This window comes from Trypanosoma cruzi, genomic scaffold, assembly GCF_000209065.1.
Source record: "Trypanosoma cruzi strain CL Brener 1047053516851 genomic scaffold, whole genome shotgun sequence".
Lineage (NCBI taxonomy): Eukaryota > Euglenozoa > Kinetoplastea > Trypanosomatida > Trypanosomatidae > Trypanosoma > Trypanosoma cruzi.
The window spans coordinates 515264-529943 of record NW_001849577.1 but is presented as its reverse complement, the minus strand read 5'-3'; the positions used below and the strand labels follow the sequence as shown (position 1 = coordinate 529943).

The following is a 14680-nucleotide window of genomic DNA, read 5'->3' as shown; positions in this document are numbered from 1 at the left end:
TCATACATCATCGGAATTTCATTATTTACATTGCAATTCCTACAACATGATACAATTTATCAAAGAGCACCAGAGAAGATGTAGTTGCGATCATCCCAGCGGCGCAATCCATTGCTGTAGCGCAGGTGAAACGGATCAGGAGACTTCCCCGGGGTGTTTTTCCATGGGTCAAATTGCTCCATCCATGTCATAAGGGCAGTGTCATCAACAAACGCGGAGAAGGAAGAAAGTACCACATCGCCTCGTTCGTCAACGACACCTTCTGCCGCAAGTGACGCCAAAAATGCCTGGAAGAGAACCAACCAGCAATACAGTTCAATACGCTGCACAATGGCAAGTATGCCATCCACCAACAGGCGGGGATCCGTCTCCCGCTCTGCACTCTTCATGAGCGCAGGAATTTCATTCAAGAAAATCATGCCACCCGGAGAATTTTCATGCATAATTTTATGCACCACATACACCACCTCCGGGACGGAGACATCGCTTTGCTTCAGGAGCCCACTCACGCACTCGTAGAATCCATCCATGAACGCGAGGCATGAGGCCGTTTCGTCCGACAGCAGGGAGAAAGAAGGCGAAGCCGCATGATCATGTGAAGAAGCGCCAAACGTCGAAGATTCAATGGCTTCCTCTGAATTCCTCCCCTTTGACTGCCTGGCATATTTTAGCAGACAGACAGCGTTAAAGAGCATCACCTGAAATGGATCGCCCATCGAAATGACGATGGAATACCCTTCACACATTTGAGAGTAACATTTGGAGGCAAACTGCTCAAACACCAACACCCACGCCCGGCCGCAGACAGGTGTAATCCAGGGTCTTTCATGCACAAAATCCGCTCCCTTAAGCACACGCTGGGCCAGCCTGCGCGCCATAACATCCACAGTCTCTGCCTCAATTAAAGAATTGGGGTTTGTCGGGGCTTCACGGCGGGGCCTACTGGTAACTTCTGGAGAGACCAGAAAGTTTCTTTTGGATAGAGCATATTTGGAGGTTTCCCATGAGGCCTGAAGCTTCTCAGAGGAGAAAAAATTTTTCTTGACGGCTTCTAGTGTTTTGCACCACGACCCACGTTGCCGCGAGCGAAAGCGTCGATTTGATCGACTTATGGAGCTCGATACACCAGCCAAGTAAATACTTTCATGCAAGAAAGATTCATCTAGCTTTCGTATATCACTTTGTTGGGCCAACACGAACGGTTGTTGGCTAGCATGAGCCATGGGGATCCCGTATGGACCTGCCAGATTCACTGTTGAGTACAGCTTTAAATTTCCCAAGGGGTGAAGTTTTCTCTCTCGGTTAATCAGGCGCGCCAGATGGAAGTCTTCCCCCCGAAGTGAGAGTCCAAAAGTGGAAAAACACGATACCTCATCCAATACGGGTGGATCTTCACGTGTCATGGCCTCTACAGGAGACTTTCCCTCAAAATTGGTTGTGGAGAGACCATCAATTACTCCACTGTAGCCGCATCGGGAACGTTCCGCACGTGAATTTTCCACCGCCGCGTTGTCAAATAAGGTTTGCGGAAGAACCGGAGACTCCTTTGTCGCCTCCTCAATGGGGACGACATAATCGTCAAACCGAGGTCGACCATGCACTTCCTGCAGCTCGTGCCGCGGAACCAGCACCAACGCCTCCCCGTTGAGGTAAACGGCAGGATAAGGCGGAAGGCTCCACCATGCAACTTTACCTTCTTGAGAGGTGAGGGATACTTCACGTAAGGTCATTTCCCATACGACCTCTGTAGGGAAGGCCGGCGTTGCGTGCACACCCTGGCAAGTCCACTCACTAGCAAATCCTCCCAACGCCATCGAGAGGACCGGCAGGCTCATCTCTTCTGAACTTTGATCATCTTGAGAGGGCAATTCCTGTTTTTCAGATTGGCATTGGGATGAAAACTCAAAAGCGCTTCCTCTTCTAGAAGCCCCCGTGAGTAATACGCGTTCTGTTTCCATCACTTTTCTCTCACAGAGAATAGGGAGCAGAGGTGCATCCCCGCCCAAGACTCGAAGAGCCATGCGGGAAAAGAGATGTGGTGCCGATAGCCAACCAAATACTTCCCTGTGGAAGCGGTACATGTACTCGGGGAACGTCGCCACAACCGCAGGTAACCTTTCACGGTAATATAATTCCAAAAAGGCAATGTGCATCAGATTTAGCACCAATGATTTGTAACAGTCGTACGCATGTCTTTGCAGCACCGAGAGACCGCTGCAGTCCTGCTGGATAGAAGTGGCATAGTCAATAGTATTGCACCTGCCAAGAAGCTCGCATTCCATAAGACGTCGGAGGGCATTGAAGTGTGGAATGGGTTTTGTTTGTCGTTTTAATGGCAAAATGACCGTCTCCTCTTCCCACGATTCGGTCTCACTATCCACATCATCTTCCTCTTGTTTTTTGAGCACCCTGCGTAATGGCTTCAGAATAGTGACACATCGCGGCGAAGGTGGGCATGAGACTACATAATTTCCAAATAGCTCCCCATGTGACACGCTGAGACGCTCCAAACACCGCTGAAGAAGTACTGGTAGCGAGGTTGGTATATTCTCCACCCAGCATGCCGTATCGGGAACCATCTCTCGTTGTGAACGCAATTTGACCATTGTTATTCTACATCGGTAGCCTCGGTAAAGTGCCTGAATACGTGTTGCCGCCTGAGACTGCAGCCGCTGCGATACGCGAAGGAACGTGGCATCTTCATTTTCACGCCTCTGGTTGCGTGACATACAGAGTGCATTGGGTTGCTTTCTCCTCTTTCTGCCCGGTGAACTCTTTGCCCTTGAAGAAATTGCTTGATTGGGTGCTTTACCTTGCGGGGACAATGCGTTTAACTTTGCTCGCTCTTGATCCCTTTTGTCCCGCCGCTGCAACACCTCTGTCCAGTACTGTGTAATGTAGCTATAGTTCAGCTGCTGAACACGTGCCTTATTCCTCTCCAGCGTGGCCGCAATCTTGCGGCGCTGCAGTTGTTCATATAAGGGTAATATGGCCGCGATGATTCTCGAAAAGGTCATGTTAGACATCCTTGGGTTAAACGACGCAAGAAGAGCAGAGGGAACCTCTGCAGGAGCGGTGGTCCGTACATTCCAGTAGTGCTTCCGCACGCCAAAGGCTTTATCAATAATATCAAACACCTCCAAAAAGTTACTCTGGACCTCTGGTAACTGAACGATGCAGAATCGTGAGAGGGGAGTGGCTAAATCGGCCAACTCCTCCTGCAGGGTCTTGACGTCCAAAAGAAGCGCCTTTTGAAGAAGAGATGTCATTTTTTTAGAGGATCCCACACGCTCATCGTCACCTTCACCGAGCAATATGTCATCTGTTGCCCCACGGCGGCGCTGAAGAAGAAGTTTTTCCGTGATATCCGTAAAGTACGGCACGCCCTTCACAAAGAAAAGATCCGTTGGTGGGTTGGGCGGCTCAACAAATATGATAACCCTCGCGTTGGAAGGTGTGAGTGTCTCAAGGTGTCGCAGCGCTGCATCAAGCTCGAAGGCGGTGGGTACAGTGAGTTGAAGCAACGGCAGACCAGGGACTTGACACAAATCTGCCCCCTTTTTGCGCGTGCATGCCTTTTTCAGTGTGCAACGGATGGCGTTTCCCACCAGGCACTCGTGTTGTTCAACTTCGTGGCTGTCACTCTTTTCCAACAGACGATCGGCAAGGAGCCGAATAGGGTCCTTCGGCCGCTTCTGAAGAATCTCGTCCAGGGAACGCGTCACCACCTCCTTAAATGCCCCCTCCAGGTCTGGCTGGGCGTTGCGCACATCCACGCCATCGCCACTTGCCGTCTCGTCAGACTGCCGTGGAGACTCCTCCTGTTGACTCACAACCGTCATTTCCTTCTATCTCTCGTCCCTCCCTGCAATTACGTGTAGTGCCTTAAAGATGCTGGGGTTTGAACAGCACTCACCCACAGAGGCAGCTACTGGACAAGGCGCAAATGCCGTCGTTTACCCCCCCCAAATGTTTTTTTTTTTTTCTTTAAACGCTTCAACCAGCCAAAGCAGCAAGGAAGAGACAAGTGTGTGTGTGTGTAGAAGAAGCAGAAGAACAAAAGGGTCTTCTCAAGAGAGCAGAAGTAGAGGCAGGAGAAAAATAACAACATCAACAAGATGGAAGCCGAACAGCAGTCGCCTCAGTTTGTTCTTCTGGAAACATAATCGGTGGCGCACCCAATGGGTCCTCTCGTTTCCTACGGACGATGAAACCTGCTGGGACCAAGAAGACTCCCTGGAAGAACCACAAATAAATAAATATATATATATATATATATATATATATATAAGAAAAAGCAGGCAGATTTCGTTATGCTCCTCAGGAAAACAGCGCGTTAACGCAGCGACACAATTTCATCCTTTCCTCAAACGCCGAAAGAAGGCTGTTATGGGGCGACTGCACACGTGTACTACGCAGTTCCACCACCATACTTTCATTCACATGCATCTCACTAAGAGCATCCTTGCGACCCAACGAAGCGACGTCGTACGCGATGACTTCATCCATGCGATGATAAATCACCAACTTCTTGTTCTTCGCTGCTGCTTTAAAATCCGCAACCACATCAAGATCCCCAATCGTGTTTCGAATCAAAAGCCTTGTCAGGGCTGGGCAAAGGGGTGAAAACTTAACGGCCGCATCGGAGAGACGTGAAAAGGTTCGATCCAAGACAAGGGGGCACTCCATACATTCACGCCGCGCCACGGCTGCCGCAATACCTCCCCCAATGCTATGTCCCCAAAGCAAAAGCTTCTTGTGGGGAATCAAATACCGTGCGGAGATGTGCTGGACAACAGTGACTGCGTCGTCAATAAGGTCCCGTACCTCTGCTACATATCCACTGCTGCGCCCAACCCCCCGCGGATTGTAGAAAACCCAGTTTGCCACAACTATCTGCGTGAGGCTGGACATATCCTCCGCACTGTCTTCCATCATCTCTGCATTTCCGCCGAAGTAAATTATCCAACGATCTATATCCTCCTCTCTCTTAACCAATAAAACGTCCAAGTTAACGCCATGCTTTGACGGGACGGTGAGTGACTCCACATGTTTTCCATCCGTTTGATGCATAAATTTTGTCAAACGGCTTTCACGCAAATCCTGCGGCTCAATGCTGCTAAGAACAGTTGCTGGGAATATCAGAAACATCAGAACCCCTCCAAGCGTGGACCATCCCTGAAGAAGTGCCACCCCAATCATGCCAGAATTCGGTACACGAGGCAGCTGGGAGGTACAGAGCAACGCCATCGTTGATCCCGCCAACGGATAAAGAAGGCTACGATTTAAAATGGCATTTGAGCTGCCAAATTTCCAGTAACATACGGATGCAAGAACCAAATGTAACGTAAAAATCAGCACGTAAGTGTAGCTCATTCCCTTCCGCAGGCACAGACATGTAAATCCCCATGAAATAGCGGGAGCGTAGCAAGCCACAGCGGCTGAAAGAGTCCGCGTTGCAAATACGTGAAGAGCGGCGGACACTGCAATGACCGCCCCTGAAGAGACAATACTACCACCAAAACTGTGTTGTCCCGTTCGCATCTTTTTTTCGCCCCCTTTTTTCCCTCTCACTCAACCAAGTGCTCTTCGTTTGTTTCTCTCTCTTTCTATCAATCAATTCCCCCTTTTTCCTTCCTTCTTTCTCCTTCCTACCACCGCCACCTCACGGAAAGAAGCAGGATAGGGAAAAGGCCTTCGGCCCTCAACACCATGCACACAGAGAGTTGGGGGGTGAAAGAAGACTCAACGGAGTGTCGTGAGGCGTAAAGGCACCAAAAGCACACACGCACAGACACAAACAGGAACAAAAAACAAACAAACAAACAAAACAACAAAAACAACAACACAGATATATAGAAGACTCCCCTCCCCCAAAGCAAAGAAAAACAACAACAACATCAAAAAGAAACGTTCCTCGCTTGCTCCTTCTGCACTCACAATTATATATATATTTCTCTTCCCTCCCCTCCCCTTCCCCTGTTCAGAGCTTCATGTGTTTCCCGCGATTCATCTAAATACGTTACCGAATATAATATTAAATGTAATCATATGAGAAAATAGAGACAAAAAAAAAAAAAAAAAAGAGAAAAAAACGTGAACAAAATTTGCGTCTGGATGAGGCCTTGTCATTTCTTCCCACAAGAGACAAGACTACAACGAGGGGCGATCAAAATTTGGTTCAATGCGCCCTCCCCAACGGCTCCCAATTCAGATGAGATCCGCCCAACGCTCGTACACAAATGGATTCATACATCAGTCTACGAAAAACCGAGCTTGTTGTGGACGCAAAAAACAGCATTCTTCATTTATGTCCCCCCGCATCTGCCAGGCTTCCTCCCCCCTCGTGGAGGAAAGTAACAGGGGATGGGTGGGATAACAGAAGAAACAACAACAACCACAAAACCGCGCTCGCTGAAATCCACATTGCGATATCACGGAAGATAACAATCGGGTCGTGCAGAAAAAAATAGAGTGTTCAAACAAGACGCTCCTTCTTATTTATTTATTTTCACCTGTGCGCATATTATATATCCACAGGTTTCTGGGAAGAGTGAAAAAAGCCGTTCGTCCCCGCAAAAAGAAGCAACAAAGCCTTAGTGATAAGTGCAAGCCGAGTACAACAGAGTGCGCAACAAACATAAATCGCCAGTGACAGAGGAGGAGGAGGAGGGGGGGGGGGGGGTTGGATTAGGGTGGGATGGGTGCATTCTCGTAAAATAATAATAATAATAATAAAGAATTAAATGACTTTTTCGGGCACATCCACCGTACACACACAGAAATTTGCATTTGATCCCGGGCGAGAATTCCACAAAGGACAAAAACACAAACAAAGTAAACCCAAAACAATCAAACCAAAACAATCAAACCAAAACATAAAAAAAAAAAAAAAAAAAACAAGAACAAAAGAAGTAATATTAATAATTTATTCAACTTCACTTGTTTCATTTGCTGAATTACATTCTTATCAATGTTTGGAATGCGGGACTTGCCATTCTCCTTTTGTTGCTCCCTTCCTTCTGCTTCCCTCCTTTTTGCCATAAAAGCTACTCGCGATGCTCAGTGGTGGGAGTGTCTTCTTCGCCCGAATCATGGAGGACAGATTCCTCCACGACGATTTCTTTGGCAGAATGTATCACCATGGTGACGCCAAATGAAATAACGGCCGCAACAACAAATACGGCTGCTGCTATGAGAAACACAAACATGTGATTAAACGGTGGAGGGTGACTTCCGGATATGGACCACGCAAATATTGGCGTAGCCACAATTGGAATAACACACCGCATCGCTGCGCCACATGATTGGCTAATGCCATACATAGTCCCCAGACAAGCAGGGGGAGCAACACGGGCGGTAAAAAGCGTGATCAGGCCATACGCCCAGGCAGCAAACCACTGCCGCAAAAAGCCACATATAAATATCATGATGAATTGTCCAACAGGTGGAATATAGGCGGCAAATGGAACCAAACCCACACCAAAAGCCATGGCGTACATTGATATTTGCCAAAGAACCATTTTATCTTCGGCGACACGACAAGCAATGTGAAAAAGAAGGTTTGCCCCAACACATGGCAAACTGTTTGACAAGAGAAACAAACCCACAATACCAGAGCTGTACTCAAGTCCGCCAACGGAATTGTTGGCAATGGCCCATAATGGGAATGTTTCCCCGTATGCCATATCAGCGCCGGAAAGGAGCATGTAAAGAACCAAAACATTTCTTGTAATGGGGAGTAGAAAAGCCTCCTTGTATCCAAATGGCTCCACACCCTCGGGATCCCTCACAGCATCATGATCTTCTTCTTCTTGCATTTTTTCCCCGTCCTCCTCGTAATCCATTTCCAACTCCTCCATATCATCCATAATGGACAGTTTATAACCTCTTTCTCCGAGTTCTGTTGGCTCCAAACCCAGACGCATATCCCCATGAAATGATCTTTTCATTACCATCGGCTCTTCGACCTTCTTCGTGCTCTTATTGTCCTCCTGAAAGTCATTGAGATCTGCCATCTTCTCAAAAACAACATCAGTGGCGCCACTCAAAGTTAATTCGGGTTCCTTTGCTTCCCGAAAGCACGGAATCAAAACAGCTAACCACCGTGGCAGTGGTTGAGCTTTCGGGTTGGACTCCTTCAGAAACACAATGCACACAAACACGCCCAGGTTAATGTAAAGACAAAGCACAACTGCTGGAAGTAAGCCCGGAAAGCGAGAAAAGATGCCTTCTTTGCTAAATCCGGCCCACTGCATCATATTACTGTTTGCTGGGTCGTAGAGGACGCCACCCACCGCGGGGCCAATGAGAGTTCCAAAGCCGTACGTCAGGCTGACCAAAGTAAATCCCTTCGCCTGATTTGTTTCGTCCAAAATATCAGCAAGCACTGTCTTAGCCACAAGAACATTGCCATTAAAAAGACCATGCAAGAAGCGGAACAGAATACACATCCATACTGTTTTCCCAAGACCAAACCCAAGCATCATAAAGCCACTGCTCAGAAGACCAACAAGAAGAGGTGCGCGACGACCGTACTTGTCACTCAGGTACCCCCAATACTTCCCGCTCACAACCTGCCCAAACATAAATACACCAATCATTAGCCCAGACAGGTAACCCGATTCTTCGGCTGGTCGATTCCTAAGATGGGCGATGAGTAGTCCCACATATGGGAGGAGCATGGTGGAGCTAAAACTTTCGTTGAGTAACACCACTGCGAGGGCAAACATCTGCTTTAAAGGGAGAGGAGTCTCTACGTTTTTTGCCGCAGGGAACATCCTCAAAATATATTTGCGAAGATATGCAAAGTTTTACAATTAAGTTTGCTGCGTTTTGCAGCATAAAAATAACTCGACAGTTCACACACCACAACACTTCCACTTTCTTTTCGTTACGGCTTTTTTTCTGTATCCAGAGGACACACGCAATAAACTCCTCTCGATACCCTTTTTGATAAGAAATAAGCAGACACCGTTCCCCCTTCGCTCTCACTTTTTCTCACTGTGTCTGTGTGTCTGTGTCACTGGCACTTTATCCCTTCAAGAAAAAACAAAAACAAAAAACAAACAAAAAACACAAAAACAAGAAAAAATATTTGCGTCTGGATGAGGCCTTGTCATTTCTTCCCACAAGAGACAAGACTACAACGAGGGGCAATCAAAATTTGGTCCAATGCGCCCTCCTCAATAGTTCCCGGGCACTTTTGGACAGGAATTATCCAACACGCATATACACTCTCATAGACCACTTAGTTTACAAATCAGCTGCTACGATAATCGGGCTTTCCCCCCTCGTGGAGTGCAGTAGGACTCGTTTTATTGATAGAGGTATAAAAATGGAATGAGTCAAAAGAATTTTTTTTTATATTTATAAATATGAAAAAAACAAAACAAAAACAAACAAACAAACAAACAAACAAATAATAATAATATCAGATTATCGCTTTCCTGGGGTTCCAGCACGTACAATTCATAACCCACTGAAAAATCACCAATAAACAACTAACCACGCACGCACACACAATAAAATAATATCCACCTTAAATATTTGTTTAACGAGCTCTTATCGTCCTCCAACTTCCCCACAAACTCCCTAGTAAAAGAAAAAGAAGAAGAAAAAATAAATACATCACAAGAATTGCACTTCCATAAAATGCCGCTCGTATGACAACAGAACAAAAAACCGCGTTCACCTCCAATTCTATTACGCAGCTAACCACTCAATACAACTGGTGCAAGGTACGTCGAAAGAACATAGCTCACCAGAAGTGGTAATGTGGTCAGCCAAAAAACAAAATGATGATTAAAAGGAAAAGATTGAGCGCCTTGAAGAGACCATGCAAATAATGGAGGAAGCACCAGCATAGTCAGCAAACGCGATAAGGAGCCAAGGGACTGGGCAATTCCATTCATTGATCCCAAATGCTCCTCTGGCGAGGATCGAGCGATAAAGATATATACTAAAGCAAAATTCCATGACAGTGCAACCTCTCTGATGGCGTTCAAAACGGCAACACATGTAAATACCCATTGCCGGGGAAAAAAAATAGCACACGGTGTAGCCACGGAGACCAAGGCCCACAGTATGACGCTGGTATCCCAAATAACTCGGTGGTTTTGCACGCATCGCAATAAAGAAGTAAAATTGATATTTGCAAAGACACACACGACTGAGGTCGCACCCATTAACCAACCCACATCGGCTGAACAAAGGCCAAGACCACCCTTTTCAACTGAGGCGATCGACCAAAGTGGGATAACTTCCAAAAGGGCAAACTCTGTCGAGGCAATGCACATGTACATGATCAACACTTTTTGCGTGTTTGATGACTTTAGAGCTTCGCGGTAGCCAAAACTAGACTGTGGCTTATTTTCACAATTGTTCTTACCCTCTAATGTCAACCCCAATTTTCTTTGGCGCATCCCTGTCACCGTGGACGCACCCTCCACAGGAATAGCTCGATACGATGAACCCTCCTCTACAAACAATGCTTCGCCACAACCCCGATTCCCTTGTTGGACATCTTCCCTAACGGAGGGCCCATCCGTTTCTTCAGAAATGCCAGGATATGTGGGGCTCTCCATCTCTTGTGTGCTTTTTTCTTCAATGCTTTCCTCCACAACCACTGCGCTGGTATTGCGACGGCTAAAACAGAGAGATAGCAATGGATCCACTGTATTCTTGCTCGTTTCAGGAAGAAATAGACATGTGCTCATTAACGCCAAGAGTGAAAAGGCAGCAGTCACCAACATGGAAAGTATCGCAGGATGAACAACAAAGAAGTTTAATGCCGGATCTTCTGTCAAGAGGAAATGGCTCAACTTTGGATTCTTCACTGGGTCATACAACAGCCCACCCAATGTAGGCCCCACGATAGAGCCCACTCCCCAGAAGAGAGTGATGGCAGAGAAACCCAGGCTTTCGGTCGTCCGATCCGTTATATCCGCAATGACCGTCTTGGCAACAAGGACATTGCCATTGGCACACCCGTGAAGGAAGCGCATCAAGATGCAGAACTCAATGCTTGGACTAACTCCAAAAAAAATGGCAATAACGGCGTTGAAGAAAAGACCCAATTGGATCATGGGCTTACGCCCAAACCGATCGCTCATTCTTCCCCAGGTCTTGCCCGTGATGATTTGTCCTAGTTGAAACACTGACACAAGAATTCCAGAGAGGAAGCCGGCCTCATCGGGGGTGACGTTCCGCAGGCGGGCAACAAATAATCCGACAAAAGGCAAAATTAGCGTCGAAGAAATCGATTCACTCACCAGCACCATTGATAATGCCGCCAACCTAAAGTAAAACGAATGATTTTCATGCGTCATCATCTTCTATTATTTTTCGTGCCTATGATTGCTACTGCCAACTATGCTTTGTGCGCTTCCCGTAGCAGGAGCAAAATTTTTTTTCCCTCTATTATTTCTTCCCCTGCGTGAAGGGCACTTCTCACCCCCAACGACCCGCCCCACGCGTCGTTGGCCCTACAAATTTGCTTCGCACAACAGGAAGAGAGAGGGACGGTTCGGGCGCGTACGTGTGTCGAGAACAAAGCAGAACAAATGGGGGATAAGCTACCCCACTATGCCCGCAGCCGCAACGGGAGGGAGTGGGGTATCCAGCACGAAGTTACAAAACAACAAACACAAAAATGGGTCAATGGGGGCACACACAAACACAAACACACACTGAAACGAAAAAAAAACTGCTTGAAAATAATGAATCATTCCCCTTTTATTTTCGGCTCCGGATTCTCGTTGCCATCCTCGGCACTCCTCCGCCCCTCCAGATAATTCATCTCGCAGGCAAGCCTTTCCAAAGATGAAGAGCCGGCGATGGGAGGAGATCGCCACGTTTTGCCACTCGCGTCTGCAACAAGGAGGTGAAGCGGCCATGAAATGTCTCTCGGCATCACCGCCGCAAGTGTACCATTCCCCGGCTGCACGCATGGCTCTATCATGATGCCACGAGAGGTTTCCACGGTCGCGATGTGACACAGTGTGGCTCTTACAAGTGAAGAGGACGAAGTCGATGGAGAATTCAAACTTTCCATTTCCCCAGGACCATCCATTTGAGCTATTGCAGCATGGATGCGACGCTCCATATTTGCACGATTTCGCTTCTCTATGGAGAAAGTAATTTCTGGGTCCATGCTTGGTTTTACAATGGCAAAACGTTCCTCTTGCGTCGTCCTAGACTTCCATTCGCGGAGGTGCATGAAGGGTTCTTCAAGGCGAATTTGTGTTTCCATGGAACTGTAACAGGCAGCATATACCCTAAATGACCACGTTAATTCACATGGCAAAGGCAACAACGAGAATGACTGGAGGGAATCGAGGTGCAGATCCGCGTTAAAGACACTGTACTTTGCCACATTGCCCTCATGACTTATACTCTGCAACAACAAAAGTGTCGTCTTACGGGATGAACGTCGCCGAGCTTCACACAAGGTTATCGTTACAAAAGAAGTCATGAAACCAAATACTTCAACAGCAATAAAAGTTGGAAATAACGACACCTTCGCTTCTTTTGTGTCCCCGCAGCGTCGAAGGGAAAACGTCAGAGACAACTTCCCCTTAATGCCCTTCCCGACGCGCACAACAGAAGGCAAAAGATGAATGTAGCGCAACCGATTCACATTTCTACATGGTGGTCGCTTTTGTTGCTGTCGTTTAAATAGCAATTGAATAGACTGCGACAGTTCCGCAAGAGTTCGACGTGTTCTAAGTGAGAAAAAGGAAGAGGAAGAAGCATCCGTTTGTGGGTATTGTTCTTGGGAAGGACTCTCTTCTTTCTTCAAATCTTTTCTTCCCACGGGGCTGGCGCTAAAGTTCTCCCACACTGGCTGCAACATGGCGCGCGTCCAACAACAGCGGTGATGCTTTGCAGGGTAGTCAACGCACAACTGAGCGTCCTCCACCTGCAGCAGGAAGGGGAATCCAGTGCCTGCTGGGAGGTGCTGGGTGGCACACCAAACCACCCCAACGCCGTCTGACGGGGCTCCGCCAACACTCATGTCTCCGCATGGAAAAGCTACAAAAAAAAAAAACTCACAGGCAGAAGAAGCAAAAATAAATAAATAAATAAATATGGAGACAATAGACATAAGCGTGTAAAACATATATTTACTTATTTATTAGACATCACGGCACGGGAATCAAAGTATCATCCGTTGAAGGATAAAACTTTTATTTTTTTATTTTTATTTTTAAGATTCATCTCCCCTTCCATTCCTCTGTGATGGCCGTATGCATTTGGGCATCATTCTGCAGCACGACCCCTCTTCTCAAATAGAGACAACATTAGACATCGCCAAATTGTTGTGCAGCGTGCCGCACAATTATGCGTGCTGCTCGTCGAACTTCCTCAACGCTTGTTCCTCGCCCTGTCGAAAGGCGGAGCGTTCCGATGGCGCGCGGCAGATCCACACCGACGCTTTTCAGAGGGGTAGAGACTTCAACTTCTTGGGCTGAGGAATGGCATGCGGATCCGGCAGACATACAGACTTGGTTACCTACCGAATAAATTAGTCTCTGAGCCGATATGTATCGGGGATGCCCAGCACGATCCTCCTTGTACAGGGCGATATTAAGTGTATTCGGTAGACTATACCGGATATCACTATTCGCCACGTATCTCATTCCAACTTTCACCAACTCCTCTTCAATGACATGTAGTAACTCATCGCGTGTTGCTTGCATTCTATTTGCATTTTCAGATAAATTGTTGCATGCAATGTGAAGTGCCACTGCCATCCCAGTGATCTGCATCACATTTTCTGTGCCTGGACGAATACCACGTTCATGACCCGCACCAAAAAGAATATTCTGCAAAGGAACTCCTTCCCTCACATACAGAGCACCCACTCCCTTGGGGCCATAAAACTTGTGGGAACAAATGGACAAAAAATCCACCCGCAGTGAACTTACGTCTACCGGCACCTTTCCGATGGACTGTGCTGCATCTGTGTGAAAAAGAACTTCCGCACCACACAACTCTTTTACCAGCTGCACGAGCTCACGGATGGGATTGACTGAACCAATTTCGTTGTTTGCATGCATCACGGAAACGAGTGCTACACTTCTAGGACCCCCCGGTAACTGAAGAAGTAGTTGACGCCACTGATCGGGATTGACACACCCGGTAGTCACATCCACAGGGAACCGATGTGTCACCAGTCCACTTTCCTCTTTTTGAAGCGGATTTGAAAGTTGCAAGAATTTTACCACCTCCTCCACAGCAGGGTGCTCCACGGTAGTTGCAATGACACGAAAGCGGGTTGGGTCTCGTTCGTGGACAGCCGATGTCCCGCCAATAATGGCAAGATTGTTTGCTTCTGTTCCCCCTGACGTAAAAACAATGGACTCAGGCGTCTCGGCATGTATGGCATCCGAGATCTTTCGCCGTGCCTCCTCCAGGGCAAACTTTGCCGCCAAACCATACGGGTGGGATGAACTCGGGTTACCCCACGAACTACGCACGCTTACCATCGCTTCCCACGCCTCGTCACACAACGGTGTGGTGGCATTGTAGTCGAGATATATGGGCAAGGGGTCGGTTGATGGCAGTGGCCGCGGCTTCCCCTGCCGGAGCGGAAGTCCTTCAACATTACACATGACTTCCAAAGTACACTACTTCTTATCGAATTACTCACGTATATGTCTGCGTACACGCCCGT

The 14680-nt window shown here is 47.5% G+C and overlaps 6 protein-coding genes across 6 annotated transcripts, besides 14 other annotated features; all 6 read right to left on the bottom strand.

Annotated features, from left to right (window-relative positions):
* Window positions 1–1955: part of a sequence feature (heterozygous, Esmeraldo-like haplotype) that runs on past the window's edge.
* Tc00.1047053508465.60 (hypothetical protein, conserved) lies at window positions 60–3842 on the bottom strand (the record flags this gene model as incomplete). Its single annotated transcript, XM_808857.1, has 1 exon — window positions 60–3842. The coding sequence occupies one exon, from the start codon at window positions 3840–3842 to the stop codon at window positions 60–62; it is 3783 nt and encodes a 1260-aa protein (XP_813950.1).
* Window positions 1956–2519: a sequence feature (areas merged during assembly that could not be assigned to a particular haplotype. This can correspond to areas where the two haplotypes were merged or to regions with more than two copies in the genome that were merged during assembly.).
* Window positions 2520–2886: a sequence feature (haploid, Esmeraldo-like haplotype).
* Window positions 2887–14680: a sequence feature (heterozygous, Esmeraldo-like haplotype).
* Window positions 4252–4290: a microsatellite.
* Tc00.1047053508465.50 (hypothetical protein, conserved) lies at window positions 4321–5544 on the bottom strand (the record flags this gene model as incomplete). Its single annotated transcript, XM_808856.1, has 1 exon — window positions 4321–5544. The coding sequence occupies one exon, from the start codon at window positions 5542–5544 to the stop codon at window positions 4321–4323; it is 1224 nt and encodes a 407-aa protein (XP_813949.1).
* Window positions 5797–5838: a microsatellite.
* Window positions 6068–6095: a microsatellite.
* Window positions 6719–6738: a microsatellite.
* Window positions 6821–6911: a sequence feature (T-rich).
* On the bottom strand, window positions 7050–8780 carry Tc00.1047053508465.40 (hypothetical protein, conserved; the record flags this gene model as incomplete). The annotated part of the gene is made up of 1 exon (XM_808855.1): window positions 7050–8780. The coding sequence occupies one exon, from the start codon at window positions 8778–8780 to the stop codon at window positions 7050–7052; it is 1731 nt and encodes a 576-aa protein (XP_813948.1).
* Window positions 9048–9094: a microsatellite.
* Window positions 9355–9387: a sequence feature (AT_rich).
* Window positions 9396–9425: a microsatellite.
* Window positions 9714–11333, bottom strand: Tc00.1047053508465.30 (hypothetical protein, conserved; the record flags this gene model as incomplete). Its single annotated transcript, XM_808854.1, has 1 exon — window positions 9714–11333. The coding sequence occupies one exon, from the start codon at window positions 11331–11333 to the stop codon at window positions 9714–9716; it is 1620 nt and encodes a 539-aa protein (XP_813947.1).
* On the bottom strand, window positions 11726–13018 carry Tc00.1047053508465.20 (hypothetical protein, conserved; the record flags this gene model as incomplete). The annotated part of the gene is made up of 1 exon (XM_808853.1): window positions 11726–13018. The coding sequence occupies one exon, from the start codon at window positions 13016–13018 to the stop codon at window positions 11726–11728; it is 1293 nt and encodes a 430-aa protein (XP_813946.1).
* Window positions 13072–13092: a microsatellite.
* Window positions 13189–13214: a sequence feature (AT_rich).
* Window positions 13305–14618, bottom strand: Tc00.1047053508465.10 (aminotransferase, putative; the record flags this gene model as incomplete). Its single annotated transcript, XM_808852.1, has 1 exon — window positions 13305–14618. The coding sequence occupies one exon, from the start codon at window positions 14616–14618 to the stop codon at window positions 13305–13307; it is 1314 nt and encodes a 437-aa protein (XP_813945.1).